At 44.9% G+C, this 25,411-nt stretch overlaps 10 protein-coding genes across 13 annotated transcripts; 3 read left to right on the top strand and 7 right to left on the bottom strand.

Annotated features, from left to right (window-relative positions):
• The first annotated feature begins 418 nt into the window (after positions 1 to 418).
• LOC6734944 (endoribonuclease Dicer) lies at positions 419 to 6,973 on the top strand. 2 transcript variants are annotated; one of them, XM_016181688.2, is made up of 8 exons: positions 419 to 629; positions 693 to 823; positions 886 to 1,063; positions 1,472 to 1,779; positions 1,836 to 2,538; positions 2,602 to 3,159; positions 3,226 to 3,400; positions 3,459 to 6,973. In XM_016181688.2, the coding sequence occupies exons 1-8, from the start codon at positions 576 to 578 to the stop codon at positions 6,548 to 6,550; spliced, it is 5,199 nt and encodes a 1,732-aa protein (XP_016028252.1). In that variant the 5' UTR covers positions 419 to 575; the 3' UTR covers positions 6,551 to 6,973. The 2 variants fall into 2 exon arrangements, with proteins under 2 accessions (XP_016028252.1, XP_039148315.1); XM_039292381.2 differs by lacking the exons at positions 419 to 629; positions 693 to 823; positions 886 to 1,063 and adding an exon at positions 1,122 to 1,210.
• Positions 6,969 to 8,478, bottom strand: LOC6734943 (ras-related protein Rab-4B). The gene is made up of 4 exons (XM_002081904.4): positions 8,225 to 8,478; positions 8,075 to 8,155; positions 7,680 to 8,012; positions 6,969 to 7,616 (listed from the first exon to the last, which is right to left on the bottom strand). Exons 1-4 carry the CDS (start codon positions 8,238 to 8,240, stop codon positions 7,405 to 7,407), a joined length of 642 nt encoding a protein of 213 aa, XP_002081940.1. The 5' UTR covers positions 8,241 to 8,478; the 3' UTR covers positions 6,969 to 7,404.
• Positions 8,479 to 8,597: 119 nt separating this feature from the next.
• On the bottom strand, positions 8,598 to 9,029 carry LOC6734942. The gene is made up of 2 exons (XM_002081903.4): positions 8,892 to 9,029; positions 8,598 to 8,822 (listed from the first exon to the last, which is right to left on the bottom strand). Exons 1-2 carry the CDS (start codon positions 9,000 to 9,002, stop codon positions 8,724 to 8,726), a joined length of 210 nt encoding a protein of 69 aa, XP_002081939.1. The 5' UTR covers positions 9,003 to 9,029; the 3' UTR covers positions 8,598 to 8,723.
• Positions 9,030 to 9,131: 102 nt separating this feature from the next.
• LOC6734941 (cytochrome b-c1 complex subunit 10) lies at positions 9,132 to 9,591 on the top strand. Its single transcript, XM_002081902.4, has 2 exons — positions 9,132 to 9,273; positions 9,400 to 9,591. Exons 1-2 carry the CDS (start codon positions 9,221 to 9,223, stop codon positions 9,518 to 9,520), a joined length of 174 nt encoding a protein of 57 aa, XP_002081938.1. The 5' UTR covers positions 9,132 to 9,220; the 3' UTR covers positions 9,521 to 9,591.
• Positions 9,592 to 9,599: 8 nt separating this feature from the next.
• Positions 9,600 to 13,392, bottom strand: LOC6734940 (E3 ubiquitin-protein ligase SH3RF3). Its single transcript, XM_002081901.4, has 6 exons — positions 12,739 to 13,392; positions 12,563 to 12,671; positions 10,749 to 12,396; positions 10,502 to 10,681; positions 10,149 to 10,442; positions 9,600 to 10,087 (listed from the first exon to the last, which is right to left on the bottom strand). Exons 1-6 carry the CDS (start codon positions 12,850 to 12,852, stop codon positions 9,913 to 9,915), a joined length of 2,520 nt encoding a protein of 839 aa, XP_002081937.1. The 5' UTR covers positions 12,853 to 13,392; the 3' UTR covers positions 9,600 to 9,912.
• Positions 13,393 to 13,430: 38 nt separating this feature from the next.
• Positions 13,431 to 16,171, top strand: LOC6734939 (nucleolar GTP-binding protein 2). Its single transcript, XM_002081900.4, has 3 exons — positions 13,431 to 13,799; positions 14,212 to 14,890; positions 14,949 to 16,171. Exons 1-3 carry the CDS (start codon positions 13,590 to 13,592, stop codon positions 16,082 to 16,084), a joined length of 2,025 nt encoding a protein of 674 aa, XP_002081936.1. The 5' UTR covers positions 13,431 to 13,589; the 3' UTR covers positions 16,085 to 16,171.
• Positions 16,089 to 17,036, bottom strand: LOC6734938 (PSME3-interacting protein). Its single transcript, XM_002081899.4, has 3 exons — positions 16,841 to 17,036; positions 16,619 to 16,779; positions 16,089 to 16,555 (listed from the first exon to the last, which is right to left on the bottom strand). The coding sequence occupies exons 1-3, from the start codon at positions 17,034 to 17,036 to the stop codon at positions 16,163 to 16,165; spliced, it is 750 nt and encodes a 249-aa protein (XP_002081935.1). The 3' UTR covers positions 16,089 to 16,162.
• Positions 17,037 to 17,165: 129 nt separating this feature from the next.
• LOC120284485 lies at positions 17,166 to 17,820 on the bottom strand. Its single transcript, XM_039292895.2, is given in 2 exon segments — positions 17,166 to 17,528; positions 17,762 to 17,820. Coding segments are annotated over 2 exon segments (396 nt in total). The 3' UTR covers positions 17,166 to 17,191.
• On the bottom strand, positions 17,502 to 18,272 carry LOC27207969 (guanine nucleotide-binding protein subunit gamma-1). The gene has a single exon (XM_016183595.2). It carries the CDS (start codon positions 18,068 to 18,070, stop codon positions 17,870 to 17,872), a length of 201 nt encoding a protein of 66 aa, XP_016028250.1. The 5' UTR covers positions 18,071 to 18,272; the 3' UTR covers positions 17,502 to 17,869.
• A 142-nt stretch (positions 18,273 to 18,414) lies between these two features.
• On the bottom strand, positions 18,415 to 24,855 carry LOC6734937 (kinesin-like protein KIF12). Of its 3 annotated transcripts, XM_016168343.3 has the most exons (8): positions 24,334 to 24,854; positions 21,184 to 21,358; positions 20,901 to 21,128; positions 20,696 to 20,836; positions 20,240 to 20,381; positions 19,337 to 20,177; positions 18,577 to 18,900; positions 18,415 to 18,518 (listed from the first exon to the last, which is right to left on the bottom strand). In XM_016168343.3, exons 1-8 carry the CDS (start codon positions 24,651 to 24,653, stop codon positions 18,506 to 18,508), a joined length of 2,184 nt encoding a protein of 727 aa, XP_016028248.2. In that variant the 5' UTR covers positions 24,654 to 24,854; the 3' UTR covers positions 18,415 to 18,505. The 3 variants fall into 3 exon arrangements, with proteins under 3 accessions (XP_016028248.2, XP_016028249.1, XP_039148318.1); XM_016168344.2 differs by lacking the exons at positions 18,415 to 18,518; positions 18,577 to 18,900 and adding an exon at positions 18,994 to 19,215; XM_039292384.2 differs by lacking the exons at positions 18,415 to 18,518; positions 18,577 to 18,900 and adding an exon at positions 19,201 to 19,255 and having other exon boundaries at positions 24,334 to 24,855.
• Between the last annotated feature and the right edge of the window lie 556 nt (positions 24,856 to 25,411).

Raw genomic sequence — 25,411 nt, 5'->3', positions numbered from 1 at the left:
TGACAAGATTTTAAGTGTTGGAAAAAAATGATGAAATAAGAAATTTAAGCAAACTTTAATCTTTAATCTTTAAACTTCCGTGCAAAGAAAGGTCTAAATGATCTGTGGTCAAAAAGTGTGTGATGTGATATTTTCTAAACAATTGGTATTGATTAAGAATTCAAATAATAAATAATTCACGAACTTACACTACCAAAAATGCTAATTATTTTGTTGCAGATTTCAATAAAAATGGAAATGTTTATTATTATTTCGGAAGGTATTTTATTGGCAGCGAGCAATTCAAAACAAATATATTTATGTTGCGGTTTGTGGCAATAATTTCAATTCAATGATTTCAATGATAATGAAAAAGAACCGCACTGCGTAGTGTGACCAGTCCGATTTGAAACACAATTCTTAAAACGTTTGACACAAGGCATCTAATAAGAGCCGCTGGCCACTCTGTCGCCTGTTTCTTTTTTCCTTTGTTGAAAATTTGACTTCTAAAGTTGTAATATCAAAATCCGGGGAACTCTAAACTTACGTAGAGTGAAATAAAAAATTCAACTCAAACTGTATCCGCCAGCTAAACTATGCAAGAGCCAGAAGACTCTGTAACCATAAGCAAAGATGTGGAAAGATATAAGGTATAATAAATTGCATTCGCATTCGCATCCGCATTGCAAAATAATTAACAAAATCCTGTCCAGCCTCGCAGCTATCAACTTCGCCTGGTTGACTACCTAACGAAGCGCAATGGCATTGTATACCTGCCCACAGGATCAGGGAAAACGTTCGTGGCCATCCTAGTACTGAAGCGCTTCTCCCAGGACTTGGACAAGTTAGTAACGAATGAATACTTACATTTATATATATATATTACTATATGTGTTACCTATAAAGACCCATCGCAAGTGGCGGAAAGCGTGCGTTGTTCATGTGCAATACTGTGGAATTGGCCCGTCAACAGGCGGTGGCCGTCAGACGGAACACCAACTTTAAGGTTGGCTTTTATGTGGGTGAACAGGGAGTGGACGAATGGACGCGCGGAAAGTGGAGTGATGAAATCGAAAACAACCAAGTGAGTATAGGATGGCGGAGTCATTTTTACTTATGATCACGTACAGACTACACACTACACTACCACTACACACTGCAAATGCGTTCACCACTTGAGTTGAAACACTTGAGATCAGCATTTTTGTAGGCTGTAAAGGGTCGGGTTTCGGTAAGCCATCAATTGATTTATTTTATTTGTTTATTTAATAATAAATTGAGGGTGGTGGTTGTTCTGGATCATCGAGTAGTAGATACGAACAGTTTCATGAAAGAAATGCATTTTCTATTTGATTTTTTTAAGTTGCTCTTCGATACTCCGCGTTGTTGTGTTTATGTTTCTTTTAAGGATTTTCCATTGTACAGTGTACATTGTACATTGTACACTTCTTCCAGAATTAATCCTTCATGCGCAATTTTTGTTTCTTAACAGGTTCTTGTTGGCACGGCCCAGGTCTTTTTGGATATGGTCACCCAGAAGAACATGGCTCTAAACTCCATAAGCGTTGTCATTATAGACGAGTGCCACCACGGTACTCGTCACCACCCATTTCGTGAGTTCATGCGATTGTTCACTATCGCTGATCAAACAAATTTGCCGCGAGTGGTGGGTCTCACCGGGGTGCTAATCAAGGGAAATGAAATTTCGAAAGTGGCCACAAAACTTAAAGAGCTGGAGATCACATATCGGGGAAACATCATTACCGTGTCCGACACCAAGGAGATTGAAAACGTGATGCTGTAAGAGCTGCTCGCATTTTAGCTTTAGTTTCTCAACAAGTGCGTATTCCTTTCAGGTACGCCACCAAGCCCACAGAGGCCATGGTGACCTTTCCACATCAAGAGCAAGGGCCCACGGTTGAAAGGTTCATAATCGCACAAATTAAACAGTTCTTTGTGTCCTTAGAACTCATGAATATTGGCGTTCAACCGGTGCGAAGGTCAAAGTCATTGCATTGCCAGCGGGATTCGTCGAAGAAGGGCTTTGTAAAGCAGATGTTCAACGACTTTGTGTACCAGCTGCAAGAGTACGGCATCTACGCAGCTTCCATAGCCATAATCTCGTTAATTGTCGAGTTCGATATAAAGAGGCGCCAGGCCGAGACGCTAAGCGTGAAGTTGATGCATAGGACGGCCTTGACCTTGTGCGAGAGAATCCGTCACTTGCTGGTGCAAAAACTGCGGGACATGACAGATGACGACGACGGTCCTGATGACGACGTGAACACTGAGGACATCATTATGAACTTCTCCACCCCGAAGATTCAGCGATTCCTGATGAGTCTTAAGGTATCTTTCGCTCATAAGGATCCCAAAGATATCTGCTGCCTGGTCTTTGTTGAACGCCGCTACACCTGCAAGTGCATCTATGGCTTGCTGCTCAACTACATCAATTCTACGCCTGAGCTGCGAGACGTGCTTACTCCCCAATTCATGGTGGGCCGCAACAGTATTTCCCCAGACTTTGGGAGCGTCTTAGAGAGAAAACATCAAAAATCTGTAGGTGTGGGAATTATCGTTACTTGCTGATATTTTTCAAAATATGTCCTTTCCGTCTCGCAGGCCATTCAAAAGTTTCGGGAAGGTAATGCCAATCTGATGATATGTTCAAGCGTCCTAGAAGAAGGCATCGATGTGCAGGCCTGCAATCATGTCTTTATTCTTGATCCTCTTAAAACCTTTAACATGTACGTGCAGACAAAGGGTCGGGCTCGTTCCCCTGAGGCCAAATTCGTGGTGTTCACGGCTGAGAGGGACAGGGAGAAGACGTGTCAGCAAATTTGTCAGTATCGGAATGCGCATGATGAGATTGCCGAATATTTAAAGGAACGAGTTCTAGAAGAGGCTATGCCAGAATTGTACGAAATCGAAAAACACTTCCAGGACGTTATTAAGCCTTTCACCAATGAGCATGGTGCCGTTTTGCTTCCCAGCAATGCCCTAACCCTATTGCATCGCTATTGCCAGACAATTCCCACGGATGCTTTTGGCTTTCTGATCCCCTGGATCAATTTATTGGAAGAAGGCGAACGTAATAAGTTATTTGGAGCTAATGCCAAGGACAAACACGTAGTTTCAATCAACATGCCACTAAATTGCATTCTAAGGGACACAATTTACGTAAGCTAGAGAATCAGATTGAAAATGGCAAAATCAAATAGCCTTAATTGCTTTCATTTCTTTCAGAGCGATCCCATGGACAACGCTAGAATTGCCAAGATATCAGCTGCCTTCAAAGCGTGTCTGGCACTCTACAGTTTGGGAGAGTTAAGCGAGAAATTCCTACCCAAAACATTGAAGGAGCGCGTAGCCGCTATTGCTGATGTTCATTTTGAGCACTGGCATAATTATGGCGATAGTGGTGAGTTAACAAGAACTTGCATAAGATCTGTTTACTTATTTTAATATTTCAACCATAGTAACTGCGACAGTAAACAAGGGCGAGAAGAGCAAGCCCCGTACCTACAAGACCCACTGTCCGTTGGAGTTTTACGACGCACGTCCGCGGCTAGGTGAGCTCTGTTATGCCTACGAGATATTTTTAGAGCCGCAGTTCAAATTGTGTGAGTACACGGAACACATGTATTTAAACCTCCGAACACCTAGAAATTATGCTATATTGCTGCGAAACAAGCTACCACGCCTTGCAGAGATGCCCCTGTTTAGCAATCAGGGTATGCTGCACGTTCGAGTGGCCGATGCACCACTTGAAGTAACTATCCAGAACTCCGAGCAGCTGGATCTGCTCCATCAGTTTCACGGAATGGTATTCCGCGATATCCTGAAGATCTGGCAGCCGTGCTTTGTGCTGGATCGTCGCAGCAAGGAGAACTCCTACCTGGTAGTTCCTCTCATACTGGATGCGGATCAACAGAAATGTATTGACTGGCAACTGATGACCAAGTTTCAAAAGTTAGCACAAGGTCAAGGGTCAAGTGTACAGCAACGCGAGCAACAGCCTGCTCCACGTCCTGAAGATTTTGAGGGGAAAATTGTTACCCAATGGTATACCAACAATGATAAGCGCATGCTGGTCACAAAGGTGCACCGTGAGCTAACACCGTTAAGTTTTATGGAAAATAACCAACAGGAAAAGACCTACTACGATTTCACCATGTCAAAGTACGGCAACCGCATTGGTGATGTTGTTCACAAGGATAAGTTTTTGATCGAGGTCAGAGATCTTACGGAACAGCTCAATTTCTACGTTCAAAATCGTGGAAAATCCAAAGCGCAGAGCAAGGCTAGGTTGAAAGTTATTTTGATTCCGGAGCTGTGCATCAATTTGGAATTTCCTGGCGATTTGTGGATTAAGTTGATCTTCCTACCCAGCATTTTGAACCGCATGTACTTCCTTCTCCACGCGGAGTCCTTACGCAAGCGATTTAATACGTATTTAAACCTCGATCTGCTGCCTTTCAATGGAACTGATTACATGCCTAAGCCACTAGAAATTGATTTTTCGCTAAGGCGGAATGTCGACCCCCTGGGCAATGCCATACCAACTGAGGATGTCGAGGAGCCGAAATCCCTTTTAGAGCCAATGGCCACAAAGTCCATTCAGGCGCCCATGGCAGCTCTTGAAATAACAGAATTAGAAAATTCCTGGCAACAGTATATGGAACCGATTGATCTGTCGCGGAATCTTTTGAGTACGTATCCCGTGGAGCTGGCCTACTACTATAATTTTAGCGTTGGTAATGTGTGTGAGCTAGATAATCAAGATTTTGAAGATAAGGAGTACTGGACAAAAAATCAGTTCCATATGCCCACGGGTAATGTCTATGGCTACAGAAGTCCGGCCAAGACCAACGCAAACGTGCCAGCTTTGATGCCGTCAAGACCGACTGTCCGCGGGGAGGTAAAACCACTGCTCATTTTGCAAAAAACTTTTTCCGAAGAACATATAACGCCAGCGGAGCAGGGCGAGTTTTTGGCTGCAATCACTGCCTCGAGCGCAACGGATGTTTTCGACATGGAACGCCTAGAGATTCTGGGCGATTCCTTCCTAAAGCTTAGTGCCACGCTCTACCTGGCCAGCAAGTATTCGGATTGGAATGAGGGCACTCTTACACAGGTCAAATCCAAGCTTGTGTCTAATCGTAACCTGTTGTACTGCCTCGCCGACACGGACATTCCCAAAAAGCTCAACACCATTCTGTTTACGCCTAGGTACACATGGGTTCCACCCAGCATTAGTTTGCCCCACAATGTTCTAGCTTTGTGGCGAGAAAAGCCCGGTTTTGCAAACATGATTGGCCCACACAATCTCCGTGACTTGGCTCTCGACGATGAGGAGTCCCTGGTGAAGGGCAACTGCAGCGATATCAAGTACAACCGCTTCGTGGAGGGATGTCGAGCGAATGGGCAGTCCTTTTATGCTGGCTCCGATTTTTCATCCGAGGTAAACTTCTGCGTGGGACTGGTCGCGATTGCCAACAAGGTGATAGCCGATACCCTTGAGGCGCTATTGGGCGTGATCGTTAAGAATTACGGACTGCAGCATGCCTTCAAGATGCTAGAGTACTTTAAGATTTGCCGGTCGGATATTGACAAGCCGCTTACTGAGTTACTGAACCTCGAACTGGGCAGCAAGAATATCCGGGCGAACGTGAATACCACAGAAATTGACGGCTTTCTCATAAATCACTCTCATTTGGAACATAATCTGGGCTACACGTTTAAGGATCGGCGATATTTGCTGCAGGCCCTCACCCATCCTTCGTATCCCACTAATCGCATCACTGGGTCCTATCAGGAGCTGGAATTTATTGGGGATGCCATACTCGACTTTCTAATCTCTGCCTATATTTTTGAGAACAATACAAAAATGAATCCGGGCGCCCTCACAGATCTGCGTTCCGCTTTGGTCAACAATACTACGCTGGCCTGCATTTGCGTACGGCATCGGTTGCACTTTTTTATCCTAGCGGAGAACGAAAAGCTCTCCGAGACCATATCCAAATTCGTGAACTTCCAGGAGAGCCAGGGTCACCGGGTGACCAACTATGTGCACATTCTGCTCGAGGAAGCCGATGTTCAGCCGACCCCGCTGGACTTGGATGACGAATTGGAGTTACCGCATGCAAATAAATGCATTTCTCAGGAAGCAGAGCAAGGAGTCCCACCAAAGGGTGAGTTCAACATGTCCACAAATGTGGACGTGCCAAAGACGTTGGGGGATGTTCTGGAGGCCCTTATTGCAGCCATATACCTGGACTGCCGAGATCTCCAACGCACTTGGGAGGTCATTTTCCGTCTCTTCGAGCCGGAGCTTCAGGAGTTCACGCGCAATATGCCCATCAATCCTATACGCCAGCTCATTGAGCACAAGCATGCGAAGCCCGTGTTCAGCTCGCCCATTATGGAAGGGGACACTTTGATGGTTAGTTGTCAATTTACCTGCATGGAAAAGTCGATTAAGGTTTACGGATTTGGGAGCAATAAGAACCAGGCCAAGCTATCGGCTGCCAAGCACGCCCTTCAGCTGCTAAGCAAATGCGACGCCTAATATGATGGTAGAACCATGGGCTAGAAGTCCATTCGAGTTTCCATGTGATTTCTGCTAAACTGCATTGCATTTGCTTTATAGCCAAGAAGAAATCATTTGGAAGAGGACAGTAAAGAGCACCTAATCAACATAACTGCAAATCTTAGAATTAAAAAATACTTTTACATTGCTTTAATAGATATTAAATGTGTAAAACAAAATCTAGAGTATACATACATATGTATGCTCATTTTTGATTACCATAAATTGTTAAAATCTCTTAAAACAAACCAAAACCAAGAGCCCATGACAAACGGATTTTAATTATTTTTTTTTTCAATTTGTACCTTTTAAAATGTTTTAACATCATTGTTAAAAGTAAAATTTAGTAGCTTTAATACATTTGTTACCTAGGGTCGAAATAAATATTTTTATACAATTGAATTTATCAATTTGCGTTTTTATTTACCGCGTGCATGCTTCAATGGGATTTACAATCGGCGACGTCGTCAACGGCGTATCGCTACTTATTTACATTAAAAATGCCGAGTGTATTCTGTTCATCCTCTAGATCCGATCCATGTGCCTGTAGCCATACATCATTCGTTGCTCGAGGGCTCTAGTGCTTCACGAATTACAAATTATAGTAAGTAACATTTGGGGTTACCCCGAAATAATAGGCTTTCAAGTGGTAATTGGTTATGTTAAAACAAATCGAATTGCATTATGCTTACAATTGGAATGGTTAATCTAGCAAGACAAAATACGTACTAAAAAAGTGGACACACACAAGTACACAATACAACTAAGGAGGAATCCGAATGCGCATTCCTGTTTGAGATTAAATGGAAATAAATCAGCACCACTTATGCGGCCTAAACACGACAGGTGCAATCCGGCTTATTGATGCTGCGCTGTCGTGTCTGTAAGTTACGGAGGGCAGCTCCGCCGTACTGAATACCGCTGCCGATGCGCTCGGGATCCAGCTCTCCGGTCTCAATTTTGGCCAGTATGGTCTTTGAGCACTTGAGAAAGGCCTCCTCAACATTCTCGCCCGTCTTGGCGCTCGTCTCCAGGAAGATAAGCTCTGCAACGACAAACAGACGTAGAATGACGATAGACAATTTATAGATAATCCTGGAAAACATACCGTTCTCTTGGGCAAAGGTGCTTGCTTCCAGAAAGGTCACATCACGCGCCTCCTCCAAGTCCTTTTTGTTGCCCACCAAAAGGATCACAATATTTGGGCTGGCCAGAGTGCGAGCATCATTCAACCAGTTTGTCAAAGCATTGAATGAGTCCCGCGAAGTGGCGTCGTAGACCAGGAGAGCTCCAGCTGCTCCGCGATAGTACGATCTTGTCACCGATCGGAATCTCTCCTGACCGGCCGTGTCCCATATCTGTAGCTTTACCGACTTGCCGCCCACGTTCACAATCCGCGAGCCGAACTCCACTCCGATGGTGTGCGAACTGTCGTCTTTGACTTTGATGGTACATAGTTATAAAATTCATTAAGCGTCTATTATTTTCAGGCTACTAACTTACACTTGCTCTCGATGAAGTGATGCAACAGACAACTCTTACCGCTGCCAGCACTGCCAATTATCAGGAACTTGAACAGGTAATCTAGGTGAGCGACGAGCACCGAAATTAATTAGTAAAATGAATTAATTAGTTAGTTGTGTGCTGACAAACCGTATGTTTCCGACATTGTTTTTGTTCGTCTTCTGCGTAGTTGTCTTCTTTGTTTGTTTTAGTTTTTCGGCCTGACTTGGAGGCTATCGGATTGTTGGTGCGTATGGGCACCAGGAAGTGCGAAGGACACGATCAAAACCCGCAATATCCGGCGATAAGGGAGCCTTTAAACAATTAGGAAGCCAAAAATTACCTTAAAATCTCTGACTGGGCTCACTTCAATGAGAAAGTTTGCTACAAGCGCGAAAATACCAAGAAAGGGTGGGTGTGACCAGGTCGTTCGAAATATGATTCATATGGAATTATCTTATTTACTTTTAAAATATTTCTAAGTATGTGAAAATTCCCGAAAGCTACAAGAAAAAACGAAATATTAAATGCAGCCCACAAAGGTTTATTGTCCTTTTCCAAGAACCCTCTCTTGATCATCACACAATTCTCATAAATATATACAAGTATAAAAGATGTTGGTTCCTGGCAATCCAACCGGGCACATAGTCTACGTATCCTTTTGCTTCTCCGGTTCGTAGTCTTGATAGCAATTAATGGGATCCTTGGCCGTATAAACTGAGTATGCCAATTTGCTGCCCTTGAAATTCTGTAAAATCAGGTCAGAAAGGGAAAAGTTCTTAAAATTTACCATTCTGATAAGCAATATCTGCCCTACCTTCATATCGCCAGATATCAGAGTCCACAGGTAAACAAACACCGCCGGTATCACAGTGGACAGGACAAATAGCTCGAAAGTGTTAAGCTCCCCAAAAACGGATATTTTCATTTTAATTTCGTAATTTTTGATTAGTTCTTGCGGATATTAGTTTTTGTTGATGACTAGTTGTTGTTCTCACGTAGGCCGCACAGAGTTGTCACACCTTGCACTTAAAGTTGTGCGCTGGCCTACGGTCACACTGCAGTGGTATTATTTAGCACATTCGAAAGTGTTGCGTTCATTGCGAATATTTTGGTGCGAGTGAAAAGTTATTAAACCAACAAAGAATGGCTTTCCGCATACCTTTTGGCAAGAAGCACGCTGAAATCGCGAGTTCCTTGTAAGTATATGATGTCTTGCTTGATTCTGCATCATGAATTCATTGGTGTTCCCACTCTCTTAATGCTACCAAAGCACACATTGCATAACCATCCAGAGAACTCAACTTGTTTCTTTTACTTCGTAGCATCCGATCTGGAGCCGGATTCGGAGGAGCTGCTGGCCTGGCCGTGCTTTACTACACCGACTGGAAGCTGGTCCTGCAGTACGTGCCCATCTACGGATCCAAGTTCGAAAAAAGCGAGTAACCTTGCCTGCCGTAGTTGAATCCACAGTTAGCTTCGATGTTTTGCTTGGTGAATAAAATAAGTTAAAACGACCAAAGGGTATTACTGAGTATCGTATAATACAAATAACTTTGTAGAGGGCACAAGGATCGGTTAGATTATTTCTCTAGCTAAGGCTTAAGTAACTGTTCCCAAAGTCTTACATGGCTAGCCTATTTTGATTAAGCATTGTATAAAAAAGTACAACGGCGAGCTGCCCATTCGATTGGAAGAGTACAAAATGGTTTCTTTTTTGAAAAGAGAAATAGGAGATTGCGTATTTGGAAGCCCGAATAGACCGACGATTGAATCCTTATAGACAAGTAATTTGGAATTTCGCTTAATAAATTCTAGTTTGAACCATATATTTCTTCCTAACAATCCGGTTCCACAAAGGAGGCGGGGAACAGCCCGGTTTTGTGGGTACGGGCATGTGTGCCCTTGTACCAGCCGTTCTTCTGCTTCCGCTGGACGTAGATGATGTCGCCCAAATGTAGCTCTAGTTCAATGTCGCTGTTTGGTGGATACGGCACAATGCAGCGGAATCGACTACGATAAAAGGTTATATTAGTAAATCTCTAAGCTCACAATAATGTTTTGCAAAACCCACCTTTCCCTCGTGCAGTAAGGAGACTTTGTGGTGGCGCTGGCCTTAATGGCCGCCTCCGTGATCATATTGCTGCTGGGACTCAGCACATGACTCGCATCTAGGCTGTGCGACTTCCGATGGCTGGGTGCAATAATCATATTGGCATGCAACTGGGATTGCGCTCCACCTCCGGGAATCACCTGTTGCTGACCGCCTGTGTAGACAGCTGGGGCCACGGAAGTAGTAGGTGGCGGCGGCGACGCGGCATTGTTGTACATACTGCGAAATGTAGCTGCATCTAATGATTGTCTCGCGCTGAATCAAAATTCAAGAGTTAGTTAAAAGTTAAAGCCCTAAAATTAAGCCGTACGAACCAAATCAAGTGAGGACGATCCTTGCTTCCTTTCACGCGTTGCGATCCGTACGAAACGCTGTTCGTAGATGCAGGAGGCAGTTGCTTGGTTAGAAACTGTTGTTGTTGTGCCGCTGTCTTGGCTGCTGGAGTTTCATTGAGCGGTTGACTGTGCTGCAGCTGACTGGGGCACGAACCGGATCTGAAGAGACAAAAAAATTTAACTTTTATTCTAGTCTATAAGGATAACATATTATTGCGGATCTAACCTCACATGTACTGGTTGCAATTTAGCTGATGGGTTTGTTGTAAATTCCACATTTGTGCTAATAGCTTCTTTCGGAACTTGCTGCAAGGACGCTCCTGGAGATTTGGAACGTGTTTTCATATGAGTTAATCGCCTCATAAGTCCCACTGCTCCAGAGGAACTGCTGCTCGTATTCGAGGCTGTGGCAGTTTCAGGCTTGGGCTCCGATTTTCTGCTAAACAGCGCCTCCACTGGTTTCGACCAAACAGAGCAACTGGTGGTCGTGGCGGTAGCCTGCTGCTGACGAGGTGGCAAATCAGGCGGTTGCATGGACATCATGTTGTTGAGTCGCACATCTGGTGCAACTGGATGCTGCTGTACTTGTGCCATCTGGGCATCTGCATTTTGGGGAACATATTTCCATTGATGCATTAACTGCTGCTGGTCGCGGGCGCGCAGGGGCGTCAGATAGTTGCCCGGGAACACTCCAGTGATGTCCAACCAGTTTTTCCCCTTGAACCAACCGTCCACACATCGTTCGGTCACAATGTAAACACAACCCTTCTTTAATTCCAGCTCATCCGTTTGGCGTGGTTTGTATGGGAACAGGGCTAAGTATCCCCAGGGCAAATTCGGTTGCATCTGCTGCTGAACAGTGGTCTTAAGTACACGCGATGTCTGTGGGGCGGACGTGGGTTTCAGAGCTGTTGAGCTGGAAACCTCCAAGCGGCTTAGTTCATGGGGCAGGCTAAGAATTTCAGCCGAATGGCGGTTAGTCTGCAGTAGACTCAACGGAGCTCCTCCTCCAAGCAAAGCATTTAGTGAGTGGCGTTTCTCCTTTGCTCCCTTGTCACGGAAACGAACAGACGCCGATCCCGAAGCTACTACATGTTGGGGGGTAGTATTCGGCAGTGAGATTTGGTGATTCGGACTGCAGTTATTCGAGCTGGATGTGGAGCTTGAATTGCTGCTGGCCGGCGTGGAATTGGAGGATCCCGAACTGGATTCCGTTACCACCGTGGGATCAATAACTGGAACCGGAGGAAGAGCCCGCTGCCCCTGTTGCTTCGGTGGATGGCACAATGGATGGGTGTGTAGCCCGCTGTCCAACAGCTTTTTGGCCGCTGCATTCAGCTCAACGAATGCTATTGGAAAGATTCCGATGGTCTGGCCAATTCGTCCTTCTGCCCAATTATGATCAACTCGGCGCATTACCTGTATTACAGTGCTTTTCTTAAATTCGAGGCATCCCTCCTCGTCGTTGGGCCCCATTTTAAAGTCATACATGGCGATGCACTGCGGCATGGGCAGCGGAACCGATACCTTGACGTAGTTGATGGGGAACGTGCCCTCCTGACCATTCGCTTGACCCACAAACCAGTTGTTGTCGATGCGATGCTTGATCAGTATCAGATCCCCTTTCTTGAACTTTAGATCGGTAGCTTCACCGGAGGCGAAGTCGAAGAGGGCATAGGCGTGGGGGAGTAGAAATCGACGTTGCTTGTGACGAGTCGGCTGATGAGATTGCTGATGTGACTGCACCTGGAGTACTTGGTTACCAGACAGGGCCGCTGATTCCGCTGGCGTCTGAGGTTTGGCGCTTTCCGGCTGTGTTTCAGTCTCCTCTCCCTTTTCATCGCCTTTGCCAGCTGCTGCATTTTGTTTCATGCCTGTGAAAATTGAAGAAAGGGTGTTTAAAGTTAGGTAAAGACCAGGTAAACGCCATATTCAATTGCCAAAGCCACTTTGCCGCACTCATAAAGTCAACCATTTTTTGATTTTCAGCGTAGGCTGCTGTGCTCTGCCAGTTGAGATTGGTGTGGGCGTAGCTGTTACCTTCTAAGATTCGCATCAGCAAGACGTTTGGAGGCAGCTCATCGATTTTGCAAGAGACCAGGATGCGGCACTCCGGGCATCGCAACTTGTGCTGACTGGCCACAATGTCCTGGCATAGGATGATGAAATCATTCAGGTTATATGATATATGCAGAAAACCCACAACAATTACTCACCTGCAAGCATTTGCGGCAGAAGGTGTGCTGGCATGGCAGCACCTTCGATGTGGTGTCCAGTCGCTCAAGACACACGGAGCACTCCAACAGGTCGTTGAGCGTGTGCTCGTCCATCTTGCCAGTATGCAAAATCTCAAGGATGGTCACTATTTGAATTTCGTGCAGGGCCACATTCCAAAACACACACACATGCAGGTGCTGGCTCACGCATACGCAATCCCAAGACGCGCTTGGGAAATAAATTTTGCTCGAATGTTAAAATCTACTATGCTAATCGCTACGTGTCGTTCTTAATGCTCTGATTCACATTATATTCTCGTTGCAATAGGCAGGATTCAATGGTTTATTTGTTAAGTTTGCCAAGTGCAGCCGAAGCTCGTGGCCAAGCGGATACAAATGTATATAGGCACACGGATATAAAACCAGCTTGCTACTTGAATACAGTGATGGTCATAAGTATATGCCCAATAGGAATAGTAGTTCCATAACCATTAACCAAAGAGTAGCCAAGAGAGTACTAGATATTTTTTAAATTCACTTTAATTGCAACAAATTATTTAAAGACCAGATGTACCCCGGTTATAGTTGCATTTAATAAATGCAATAATTTCATAGGTTGTACCCAAACTGCTGTTTATTACTGTTGTGATTTTAGTGTGGCCAGTCCTCGTAGTCGAGATTTTCTGAAGCGCATTCCAGTGTTGGATACTAAGTCCAGGCAGTGCTAAACAACGCACGATCCCTTTGTTTTTTTTTATTTCATAAAAAAACACGTGTGGTTTGGTTTGAGAGTGTCCAAACATACGATTTATTTGATTTATAAACAAGGCACACGACATTCTTAAGACACCATGCCAAAGGTACGCAGCACCCCGGGTAAGCCCCGGACGCAGGGATTTAACCACTCAAATCACTCGATGAATCCGGAGCGCCCCAAAAGCGGCCTCAAGGGAGTCGCCCACCCCCGCACCAAGGGCACCATCAAGCGGCTTCAGATGTACCGTAACTTCAAGGCCAAGCGCGATCGCACTGGAAAGATCCTCACTCCCGCCCCCTTTCAGGTGAGTTTTAGCTTTACAACTTGTATCTTCGACAATTCGTATCTTTGGATACATAAGATTAACCATAGATTTCACTCATAGCCATAAGAAGGATTTATTGCAACATGAATAAACCAAAATTATTGTTTAGTTTCCAAAATAATCATCTACTTCACACAAGTGCAATTAAAACGATCGACTCAAAATACAGATATTGAAATTGAAAGCATTAAAAGATAAAAAGATCTCAAATGTAAATTTTTCTTACGCATTATTATCGGTATAATAATTTAATTACACATTCTTGTTGTAGACCCCAACAATTATATATAAGATAAAATCTTTTATTAAACACAAGAGAGAAAATGCCGAATATGTCTCCCACAAGCCATTTAATACTTCATACTAACCCTGGATATGTGCTTCATTTTAGGGGCGCCTGCCTGCTGGAACAATGGCTCGAGTGGAGCCTACGCCCAAGTGGTTCAGCAATTCCCGCGTTATCTCGCAAACTGCTTTGCAAAAGTTCCAGGATGAGATTGGCAAGGCTGTCAAGGATCCCTACCAGGTGATCATGAAGCCATCCCAGTTACCGGTGACCTTACTGAACGAGGCAGCAAAATACAAAAGGGTTCATTTGCTGGACACCGAGAGCTTCGACAGTACCTTTGGGCCCAAAAAGCAGCGCAAACGCGTCAGCCTAAAGGTTCGCGATCTGGAAGATCTAAGCAAGGCGGCCGATGACCAGGCCGATAAGTACGATTCCGCTAAGGACTTAGATCTAATCCGCGAGGACACTGGCGAAAAGAAGGCCGTCCGTGATTGGGTGTTCGGTGCGGGACAGAGCAAACGCATCTGGAACGAGCTGCACAAGGTGGTCGATGCGTCCGATGTGCTGCTTCAGGTTCTGGATGCCCGCGATCCCATGGGCACGCGTTCGAAGTACATCGAGGAGTTCTTGCGCAAGGAAAAGCCGCACAAACATTTATTTTTCATCCTGAACAAGGTTGATCTGGTGCCGGTGTGGGTAACCCAGCGTTGGGTGGCTATTCTTAGTGCCGAATATCCTACTATTGCCTTCCATGCCTCCCTACAACATCCATTTGGAAAAGGTACGTTTATAAAGTAAAAATATCAATTATTTGTCATAAAAATCAATTATTTTTATAGGTGCGCTCATCAATCTTTTCCGTCAGTTGGGCAAACTGCATTTGGACAAAAAACAGATCAGTGTGGGCTTCATTGGGTATCCCAACGTGGGTAAATCTTCTGTTATTAATGCTCTACGATCAAAAAAGGTTTGCAAAGTAGCACCAATTGCGGGGGAGACGAAAGTATGGCAGTACATAACGCTAATGAAACGCATCTTCTTGATCGATTGTCCTGGCGTGGTGTATCCCACCGCGGAGACTGACACCGAGAAGGTGTTGAAGGGTGTGGTGCGGGTGGAGCTCGTCACAAATCCTGAAGATTACGTAGACTCTCTGCTGAAACGCGTGCGTCCAGAGTACATTTCAAAGAACTACAAAATTGAACACTGGGACACATCCACTCACTTTTTAGAACAGTTGGCTCAAAAGACCGGCAAGTTGCTAAAAGGTGGTGAGCCGGACGTTACGGTAACTGCCCGTATGGTGCTCAACGATTGGCAACGTGGCAAACTGCCTTTCTACGTTCCCCCCGAAGGATTCGCAGTCCCCAAGTCCCAGGAGGGTAAGCAGGAGGAAGTAGTCGCAGAGGATCCCAACGAAGATGCTAAATCCGAGGCACCGACATTCGTCAGTGAGTCTGTAAAGAAGGCGCGCGAGTTTAAGCAGATCCAAGATTTTCGAAAAATTCGCGTGGGTCTTGAGTATGAGCAGCAAGATGTGAAGGATCTTGATCACATAGATCTAGAGCTTTTAGAGCAACAGAAGGCCGAGCGTGCGGCAAAGAAAAAAGCTCGCATCCACAACCTCGGTGAAGAGGACGAGGAGTCTAGCGATGGAGCGGACGAGTTTTACTCGGAGGATGAGTACAATGAGGACTTGCAACGCGTTGTGCACAAGAAGGCCAAGTCAAAGAAGCCACAGCAGCTGGCCATCACATCGTCTGGTAAATTCCGAGTGGCCAAAATACAACCTGGTGATTCGGATGATGCTGGCAGCTCTGACGACGATGGTCCGAGCACTTCAAAGGCTCCTCGATTGACTGCCAAGCAAAAACGCTCCCTGGAACGCAGTCAGAAACGCAAGAAAATTGGCAGCAACTTTTATGAGACGACGAATGTTAAGAATCGCAATAGAAACAAAAAGAAGGACGCGTAACACATTACGTTTACACTCTAGGCTATATTCTCTTGCAAGGAAAAACTACACTTTAAGAATCCAAATAAAAAGTTGATCCTACTCTGAGCACTGCTTCTTCTTGGGAATTTTGCGGCCACATAAGTCGGTTCGGCTGCAAATACTGGGTTCCTCCTCATCAGTGCTGGCCTCCGAGTCACTAGACTCCGTGTAGGAGCCGATACCCGGAAGTACAGCGATGCACTTTAGGGCCCCCTGGTTGTATTTGTTTGTAGTTAATGTGGTGTTCGTTGTCTTATCGGCAGGGTCCTTGGTTGCTTCATTTGTCGCTGTCTGTTCGACCTCATTCTCAGTGATTTTGGCTACTTTACTGGTGGTGGGCAGTTCGCCGTTTTTTCTCTTGATACCCTGGCCGAGCAGCGTCTTCTGAGTGCTACGCCCGACCGATGCTCCCGCGGACTTTGCTGTGGTTTTTAGTTCAGCTTGCAGTTTCTGAGGGTTGCGGAAGTTCGGGAGATTGTAAAATCAAATGATTGTTGCTGTAACTTTACCCACCTTGTCTACACTCTCCTCCTGCAGCTTTTCCACACGATTGCGGAAATCCTTTAGTTCTAGCTCCTCGTCGCGCATTTGCTGGCGCTCCGCGTGTATTTTATGGGCATCGACCAATTCCAGAAACTGCACCTCATCATCGTCCAGACCACGGATGAGGTTTTCTATACGTATATTGCGCATGTTAGACAATGCCAGATTGCATTGTTTATAGAAAAGACTTACTCAGCTTGTGGGCTTCCTCAAACTCCATGTCCTTCTTGTCCTTATTTTGTTTGAGGCGTTCATACAGTGAGCGCCCATCGTAGGGTTCCTCAGGTCGTTCTAGTGGATCCTCCGGCTGACGTACACGCTCCCATTCCTCCTGACGTCTCTGCCTTTGCTCGGTGGCCTCAGCTTCAGTCACAAAGCCCGAACTCATGCTATACCTTCGTAAAATTGCTCTTTTTTACACACCACAATTGTTGCCAGTGTGGTGAACGTCGAATTAGCAGCTGTGCGTTGATATAGAAGTGTTGCTAATGGCTCGTGAAAATTCGAAATAGTGGCGGGAACTGCTAATGTTTCTGTGTCATTTTAGGTTAAACGTTGAAGAACTTGGAAAGCCCACCTAAACGAACTCTCCTTTTAAAATCTTTTTATATGACAGCGCCTTACACTTCCATCTGGAACAATGGGGCGACCACAGGCCCTAATCCTGGCTCGATTTATTTCGGCCACGGAAATCGGTTTTAGATGGCAAATGACCCGCTTTTGAAGATTAATCCGAAATGGGAAATGGGATCGGGATGGGAACTTGCTTGGTCGCAGCGCCCAGTGGTCAAGCTCATCCAGAACATTTTGAAATTTTAAAAATTCTTTCAAAAGCAAATCGAAACAAACTCCCTTCACATGAAAATCACTGGCTACATGGCTTTATTTCAGGAATATCTCAATAGGAAACATCTATATAGGAAGGGGCTTTGCTAAATTCTCCAATAAAGAGCTACAGGATTAGCAAAATACACGATATTTATACACACATATGCAGGCGTTTTAGGTCAAGACGGTTTCTCGTATTTTGTTTATGCATCCATAAATTCTCGGTTCGTCCGATTCCATTGTATATACTTAGTTTATAGACATAATTGAGGTCAGCACACTTACAACGAACAGCAAATAGGTAATACGACTGATTCTGATCTCGGCCGTGATTGAGTATACATTATAGGATAATACTGTTAGGATTGGGTCCGGATCATGATGTATCCGGATCTACAGGATGCTGCAGGAGCTCTTCTCACGAAACGGATTCACCTTCTGTGTGAAGCCGCTGAGCAGGCAGTCTTCCTCCTCGTGCTCCAACATGTACTTCATCATCAAGGAGCAGGCCACCGAGACGGGCATACGCTCCATCTCCACTTCCCGCCGTAGCTGCAAGTTGATGGAGCGCTGCTGTTGCAAATTAGCAGCCATTATGTCCAGGACGGCTGTCTCCGCGAGACCTATGGTGGTTGCTGGGATGCTAATACTGCTATAATATCCTTGATACAATTTGAGTTGTGTTTATTTCGATTTCCCTAATATTTTAAGCGAGAAATATGCGCTCTACTTCTCGATGAAATATTTTTTTGTGGGCGCTGAAAAATCAATATTTATCAAAGTGTGACCGCGTTGAGAATGGTGCTTTAATTTTCCGACTTTTTCCAGCCGTTGGTGAAAGCTTCTTGGCGGTGTGGGGAAAGATTCCACAGTTTTTGAATCTTGGAATTACTATAAGCTTCCATAAATTGAATCAATATATGACCTATTAGCTATAGATTTTTTTATCAATGTTTTGGACACCGTTTATTTTATTTATTGCAAAAATATATATTATATCAGTTTACAACTGTTTTCATTTAAAGTTAATTATGTGAGCATGCTGGAATTAAAAAGGAAGTTATGAGTAATATTAATTAGATGATGTTTCTAAAACTTACTCTGGCATAAACTCAGCCGACTGCTTAGCATGCGCCTCCTCCGGATTAAGGTTCAACTCCTTGGTAATGTCTGAGTCCGGTTTCCGGAATGCATTGGCCATAATAAGAATATTCTTGGCTATTCTTTTCTGATCGATTCGCTTTTGAGCCGTATCTGTTCGTCTATCAGCATTCTCCGACATCCGCTGCTCTATTGGTAAATCTGGTCCTGGTGGAGATTGGAGCGGTTCTGGATTTGTCCAGATCTCAGTGCCAGGTGTTTCCTTTCCTGTTGTTGGAGATATGGCCGGACGTGCTGGTATCAATGGGGAACGCACACAGACTCTATAATAGAAAATTAACAAACATTTAATCATAATTTAATCATGGCGCAGATAGTGTTTTTACTTTGTAGTAAAAATTCTAGGGAAGCTCGTATCATAGGAACAAAAACAAACTTTTATTACAAATCCTTACATGACTAGTCACACTCTTGGCTTGTTTTTTTTTTTTTTTTGTTAAACATTTACAAATACACTTTACATAAAACTGGTTAAAAAGTAGAAAACATCCAATATATGTATATAGGTAATATTTCACTCCTTATTCGGCTGGGCCTTCTGGCTTGGCTCACTGTCCTCATTCCCGTTCGGATTCGACCTAGAACGAGTCAGAAATGGGAGAGAACAATGAGCCAGTCCTGGAGAAGGAATCAAAAATCAGTTCAAGACTTAAAACTATCGTTCCGACCCCAATTCAACATGCCAAGCATCCCACTTACTTATTGACATCCTCCAGTTTCTTTAGCAGGCGCTCGTTTTCCCGGCAGACAATCTCCTGATCCCTAAGAATGGTTTCCCGCACGGTGAACAGATGATTATTCTCCTGCCTCAGGGATTCGTTCTCCACCATGTATAGCTTAACGAGCTCGGCGAGTTCGGAGCCATCAAGTTCCGGTAATCGCTGCAAATCAACTTTGGGCACTGATACTCCGCCACCGCTGCTAACTCGGTCCAGTTGAAGCTCCAGAAGATTCTCAACCGGCCCACCATTCGGAGCTGCTTGATGATGAAGATTCAATGCCGCCTTCAGGTGATCGTTCTCCATTTGGAGCGCATGGATGTCACGCTTCAGACTGAGAATCAGCGCCTCCCTAGGATCCATCTTTATAACGGGCTTGGTGCGTATCCTTTTCGCCCGCGACGCATATCGCAGAGTGTTGAGGGTTTCCGCATGATTATAGTGGGCGGGGGAAACGCACGCGATCATCAAGGTGACACCATTCCCCGCCAGACTGTCGGCCAGTAGCTTGGTGAGCTGGCTATCTCGGTAAGGAATGTGACCCGTCCTTTTCTTGGAATCGCTCAACGAGGAGATACAGTACCCGAGGACCATAAGGCTCTTGTTGATGTTGTTGGCTTCCTCTAGGGTTTTCCCTTCGCTCATCGTCTTCTTGGTTAACTCACTGCCAGCCAGGTCCACGAAGTTTATCTTTCCGTGCTTGGAAAGAAACACCCCACCGTCCGTCTGCTGATCGGACAGGATGTGGACCGTCAATATTGTGTGAGACCGTGAGGAGTGATCGTTCATGGCATGAGAGCCAACAGCACGATTTCTCATACCTACAAGAATGGCAATATAGAATGTGAGCAAAACAACAATTTTATGTATAACTACTGCTTACCTTCTTCCAGTACGGCCAGAAGGTCATCCAATTCTTCGCAGTCCACCGTGAAAAGGTTCTCCACGAAGAAACCACCCGATTTCTTGGACCAGCGCACCGCCAACGGTTTTCGTGCACTTCCCGGGTTTAGCAAATCGATTACCTAGGGGATTGATAAAAAATGCAATTCAATTTGCGAAACCAATATGGAAATGGTGGGTAGGCTAAGAAAACAAATCAATGAAATGCCACGCAAAATGCAGAAACATTTCACGCATAGTGACAATCCACGATATGTGGGTGGACTAACAGTCTGTCTGTTTTCGGTGGGTGAAGCGTACTGACATCCATTAATGGAGGTCAGTGGAATGCATGTTTGCGGACAAGCAATCGGTATTATGGCAAATGCAATTAGGATTTAAATTGATATTGCAGAGGTCAATCCAAATTAGAGGTCCCTCGTTGGGCGCCACTTACCCGCTCATTGTAGATTTCCATGAAGGAGGCTTTTAGCACGTAATTGACGTCCTTGCGATTCTTAATCAATTGGAAGAGATACAAAAACGAGCGGAAGATGAGGCCATGACGCGGATCCTTGGGATTCGGCTTGCCAACGAACTGAAAGAGAAAAGAAACCACTTTGGAGTTAAGCATTTTACAAGTCTCTCAGACCTGGACTGACCAAATCGGGGGGTCCGGTAAGGGTGTGCGTTTTGCCGGATCCCGTTTGGCCGTAACAGAAAGCCGTGCAACTGAATCCCTCGATGCCCATTTCAATGATGCGCTTTATACCCGAGTAGTCCAGAATATCCTCCTGCGTGGCCCCCGGCTCAAATACCACGTTGTAGGTGAAAACCCGCACACTATCGCGATTATGCGACCTCTTCTGGCCCACATCGTTGCCTTCAAGCTGCAGCGGATTGGTTTAAACATCATGTTGAAATGCTCGTTAAAATAATACGTACTATAACCTGGCCGTTTCCAGGAAACTGAAGCGTGGACCCATGTCGATCTCTTTTCTCTTTGTCGTTCAAAGGACGCACTCGTACCACCACGTTAATATTGTCCTCCGGCGTTGAGCACTCCTCGCTGCCCGTGGACTTGGAGGCCACGATTTCCAGCGTGTCAGCGCTACCAATCCTGAGAGGATATATTTCAATTGTATTTTTAAGTCACACAAATAACTTGAAATAACTTGTACAATATAGCAATTAATCAATAACGAGTAACACGTATATTTTTCAAGGATATGGTTGTTCAACTATGATGCCAAATGTAGCTCGCAATTAACGGAATCACAATTAAACAATCAAAGTGAAACAAAGCTCCCATTGTTTTATGAGCTCCATTTGCTGTGGGTCCTGCGAATTTCCAGAATTTGTGGATTTGCCTTGAACTTGATGGAGCTCTCACTACGACCGGCCTATTATTAGTCAAGGTTAAGGGTGGATGGTATGGCGCGTGACTTTTGGGGTTTTTCTGATTCATTTGACCACCGCATCGACTAACTCACTATTGTGAAGGTGAGCTAGCAGTCAGAGGTCACATTTCAATTGGATTAACGAAATGGCTTCGGTGAAATTTAATCGCAGCTTTTTGGAAATATGGTAATATTAAGCAATAAATTATTGATAAGGATTCCTGAAACTTTTGGTTTCACTTGCTCGCTAACCCAGTAATTATCCAGCAAATGTAATTGCATCCCTAACAGAGCAAACGAAGTTTCCAATACAAACGGTTTATTGAACTGCAAATAGGCTGGACAACACGGCGTATGTGCGATGCGCCATCTTAACGTGATTGTATGTGGCACACAGCTGACATTTAACATTTTCACGTAAATGACTCGTTAAACATTCATGCCCTAATGGCCATACTTCACTCCACCATTATTAATCAGACATGAGTTGGGCCTGCTGTGGTAAATATGTGCACTTGGTAAATATTTCAGAAGGCGCCAATGGAAAGGAATTAACACGAGGGCCCAGAGTGCCGACTTGAGGAGCTAACGCCAAGAAAAGTTCAATCAACTTTTGGTCTAGCCCTTAATATTTAATAGGCCAATACAAAGACTACAAAGGCTTAGCTTTAAGCGAAAGTTTTGATTTTGGTTACAAATATTCCCTGTTACCCAGTATGGACTTTGCAATTCAGCAATTATTATTCCCAATCAACTACAAAAATTTGTTTTACGGCAGACAATTAATATGCTATTTTAAGCCATACAAAAATATATGCAATATGAAATACACATTTCATACCTGTGCAAATGAAAGCCTACTACTTGTAAGTATTGTTGATATTTGCATGGGGTAAATATTTTCCCAGCACCGATTTAAAAGTAACGAGAAAACTCAGGCTAAATCGTATGAGCAATAAAAAAATATGGGTTTTTCTGGGCCACTTGTTTGCCAATCAAATAAACTGTAGCGAGTGGAAAAAAAGGAACGAAACTCTCACTTTTATTTCCCGGGCATGGAATCCGAAACCAATTCCGAATCCGAGGCAACCAGACCCGCTAGTAGGAGATATTTATTACCCATGCTAGGTTTAGGCAACGAAATGTCAGGTTTGATTATCTGCGGGGCGTAATAATGACCTAACTCGTGCTGTGCATGCCAGAAAATCCATATATGAATTTGAAAAGTATAAAATCCACACGGATATTCAAACTGACTGCCACGTAAATTCATTTGTGTTGAGCACTGTAGTGAAATTGCCTATGTGCATACATGGATGTACATATACTGTGCCACTATCTTCATGATGTATGATTGTACATATATGCTTATGACTGATTATGGCACCACTGTCTTCGATGTGTGTCGTCAATCATACGGCTATCAACGCATTAATTAATCAAAAGACTGAAACACATGCGTGCTTCAAAATAATTATAACGCCCACCATGCCGTTAGCCTGGTGGGATTAATCATATCGTATCTCTTAAATAAATTCAGGTTCTGTATATCCCTACAATTCATTAAATTACTAAGTGACAGACGTAGGTGTCAATTGTGGATATATTTACTCAAATTAATACTCAATAGTTTGGGAATTTCTAATGGTGCATTGCGATTGAGTGTGTTTTATGGCAAATTGTAGCCTTAGTTCAAACTTTCTTTTTACCCTCCAATCACCTGTGCTTCGCTAAATTATTAATGATCCTTCCGAAAGCGAGGCAGGTCCAAAACTAGCACTTAACCCACTTGCCACTGGCCAGCGCGCCAGGAAACTGGGGTCCTTAACCTTAACTTCATTGTGTCTTCTGCACCTGAACCCGCATCGAATATAAAAAAAAAAACCAACATACATAAATGTGTCACTTTCGCTCTCGACTCCGGTCATACCGGGCATACGGACATCGGCACAGCTATAGACTTCAATATGGTTTAATTGCAAAATCGATTTGTGTCGTGTGCTCGTTGGGTACTCAAACCCCAGATCTGTGCCCATACTTCCTTCGCTTGCGACCCACAGAGAGTGTTTAAATGGAGGCCGGTCAGTCTGGCTAACGTGGTGGTCGTCCGTTTGTCTGTCCGCTTGATTGCCGCCTGTCCGTTCGGCTGTCCGTTCGGCTGTCCGTTCGACTGTCTCTCTTGGATTATTGTGCGTGGTCATTATGGTTGGGCTTGTGGCTTCCCGTCATTTTCGTTGCCTCAAGGGTTTTTAATGGATCGCCTATTAGGGGTGAGCTGCTCCGGCTCCCGGCCTGTCGTGTTATCATTACCCCGTCCTCCGTTTTCGATTTCCGCCCTGCCACACGTACTGATGCAAATTAATACATTTTCTCGGCGGCTCCTTACAGAAATGTTTAATAAATAATGGACACTATTCCGACTTGGCTATGGTTTTATAAAGGTTCCTAGTGTTCCTGTGACTATTAAACCTCCAAAACTACATTTTCAGTGGCCAAAACAATTAAGTTGCTCTGCATGTAACTCTCTTCTAAAATAATTTTAGAAAACAACATTTTTCAAAGACTACAGTTTAGGGATTATATCTATTTTTAAATGGATTGATTGAATATTTGATTTATGGGTCTTTACTGTTTACAACTTATCGCCTATTGATTACGGTGGGAAGCATCGCAATCCTTATCCCACACTACTTACTCATTCTCGCGTGAACGCAGGAAATACGGCGTATTGCGAGAGCTACCACCTCCTCCACCGGCGCCACCGCTACTGCCAGTCCCCTTCTGCGGACTAAGACGACGCATGCCATTGGTCAGACTTCGTGATCGTGGCATACTGCTGCTGCTGCCGGAACTCTGGCGCTGACTCTGGCCGGTGGATGTGGTCGAGGGCGTCTTTCGGCCGCGGGAGCCGGCCACTGGAGCCCGACCACGACGACTGCCCGACGTTCCGGCGCTGTCCGCACTGCTGCCGCCACTACTATTCAGATGAGGAACACTCGATGCCCGGCGAACCATGGTCACCTGTGTGGATGCCACCGAATGGGGAGAAGCGGGATTGGGGGTCGATTGATTGCTCAGCACTGGGATGTCCCGTGGACATGGCACTGTGGACACGCAGGTCGACTAATATTCAAAAATTCCGTTCTTCGGTTGTCCGCGTTTCCGGTTAACCGCTCGCCGCGAAAACTCAACACGAACTGGCTGGCCAAGTTCACCAGAGCAGCCTTTTTTATTCGAGCCTTCAGATTTATGGTAATTTCTACGCACGCACACCACTGGCCACTGGCCACCAGTGGTCACCACATACCCAACCATATACACATACAGTCAACGTAGGGAACACCCCCGGCACCACCTGTAATTGAACTACGTTGTGGTTGTTGCTTCCACTCGCCAAAGGCTCTCGCCCGGAGCGACTCCTTCCCACAACAGCAATTAAATCTACGTGCTGTTTGGTAAACAAACCGAAACTCCCCCGAACGAGGAAGGCTTCTGAATGGATGGGTGGATGGTGGGATGACCCCACTGCTGACCCTGGCGCCATTCGTGTCCATTCATCGTGCGCAACTACAACAACATTAGCCGCCTTGTCGTGGCTTATTTGCATTTACTTGGGCATAATCAGAGCCGGGAACGTGGCATTCCTTTCCAGGATATTAAACCCACAGTCCGGACGGGTGGGTTAACGAGTATTGGCCACATTAGAGGAATTCCCTGAAAGGCGAAATGCGTAATATTAACTTATTTTCGCCAATTTGGAATTCGAAAAGCTG

Source organism: Drosophila simulans, chromosome 2R, assembly GCF_016746395.2.
Source record: "Drosophila simulans strain w501 chromosome 2R, Prin_Dsim_3.1, whole genome shotgun sequence".
Classification (NCBI taxonomy): domain Eukaryota; kingdom Metazoa; phylum Arthropoda; class Insecta; order Diptera; family Drosophilidae; genus Drosophila; species Drosophila simulans.
Note: the sequence above shows the minus strand (reverse complement) of the source record. Positions and strands in the feature narration are given on the sequence as shown.

Coding starts and splice junctions, on each gene's coding strand:
- LOC6734944 (XM_016181688.2), top strand. CDS start 576: ATGCAAGAGCCAGAAGACTCTGTAACCATAAGCAAAGATGTGGAAAGA. Junction 630..692: donor AAGATGTGGAAAGATATAAG/GTATAATAAATT, acceptor AATCCTGTCCAG/CCTCGCAGCTATCAACTTCG. Junction 1,780..1,835: donor GAGATTGAAAACGTGATGCT/GTAAGAGCTGCT, acceptor TATTCCTTTCAG/GTACGCCACCAAGCCCACAG.
- LOC6734943 (XM_002081904.4), bottom strand. Junction 8,013..8,074: donor TCACTTCATCGAGAGCAAGT/GTAAGTTAGTAG, acceptor GTACCATCAAAG/TCAAAGACGACAGTTCGCAC. Junction 7,617..7,679: donor CACCTTTGCCCAAGAGAACG/GTATGTTTTCCA, acceptor TTGTCGTTGCAG/AGCTTATCTTCCTGGAGACG.
- LOC6734942 (XM_002081903.4), bottom strand. CDS start 9,002: ATGAAAATATCCGTTTTTGGGGAGCTTAACACTTTCGAGCTATTTGTC. Junction 8,823..8,891: donor TGATATCTGGCGATATGAAG/GTAGGGCAGATA, acceptor CTGATTTTACAG/AATTTCAAGGGCAGCAAATT.
- LOC6734941 (XM_002081902.4), top strand. CDS start 9,221: ATGGCTTTCCGCATACCTTTTGGCAAGAAGCACGCTGAAATCGCGAGT. Junction 9,274..9,399: donor GCTGAAATCGCGAGTTCCTT/GTAAGTATATGA, acceptor TTTACTTCGTAG/CATCCGATCTGGAGCCGGAT.
- LOC6734940 (XM_002081901.4), bottom strand. CDS start 12,852: ATGGACGAGCACACGCTCAACGACCTGTTGGAGTGCTCCGTGTGTCTT. Junction 12,397..12,562: donor GCTGATGCGAATCTTAGAAG/GTAACAGCTACG, acceptor CAATTTTCACAG/GCATGAAACAAAATGCAGCA. Junction 10,088..10,148: donor CCTTACTGCACGAGGGAAAG/GTGGGTTTTGCA, acceptor CTTTTATCGTAG/TCGATTCCGCTGCATTGTGC.
- LOC6734939 (XM_002081900.4), top strand. CDS start 13,590: ATGCCAAAGGTACGCAGCACCCCGGGTAAGCCCCGGACGCAGGGATTT. Junction 13,800..14,211: donor TCACTCCCGCCCCCTTTCAG/GTGAGTTTTAGC, acceptor GCTTCATTTTAG/GGGCGCCTGCCTGCTGGAAC. Junction 14,891..14,948: donor ACAACATCCATTTGGAAAAG/GTACGTTTATAA, acceptor TTATTTTTATAG/GTGCGCTCATCAATCTTTTC.
- LOC6734938 (XM_002081899.4), bottom strand. CDS start 17,036: ATGAGTTCGGGCTTTGTGACTGAAGCTGAGGCCACCGAGCAAAGGCAG. Junction 16,780..16,840: donor TGAGGAAGCCCACAAGCTGA/GTAAGTCTTTTC, acceptor ATATACGTATAG/AAAACCTCATCCGTGGTCTG. Junction 16,556..16,618: donor AGGAGGAGAGTGTAGACAAG/GTGGGTAAAGTT, acceptor CGCAACCCTCAG/AAACTGCAAGCTGAACTAAA.
- LOC27207969 (XM_016183595.2), bottom strand. CDS start 18,070: ATGGCTGCTAATTTGCAACAGCAGCGCTCCATCAACTTGCAGCTACGG.
- LOC6734937 (XM_016168343.3), bottom strand. CDS start 24,653: ATGGTTCGCCGGGCATCGAGTGTTCCTCATCTGAATAGTAGTGGCGGC. Junction 21,359..24,333: donor CTGCGTTCACGCGAGAATGA/GTAAGTAGTGTG, acceptor ATATCCTCTCAG/GATTGGTAGCGCTGACACGC. Junction 20,178..20,239: donor TCTGGCCGTACTGGAAGAAG/GTAAGCAGTAGT, acceptor CCATTCTTGTAG/GTATGAGAAATCGTGCTGTT.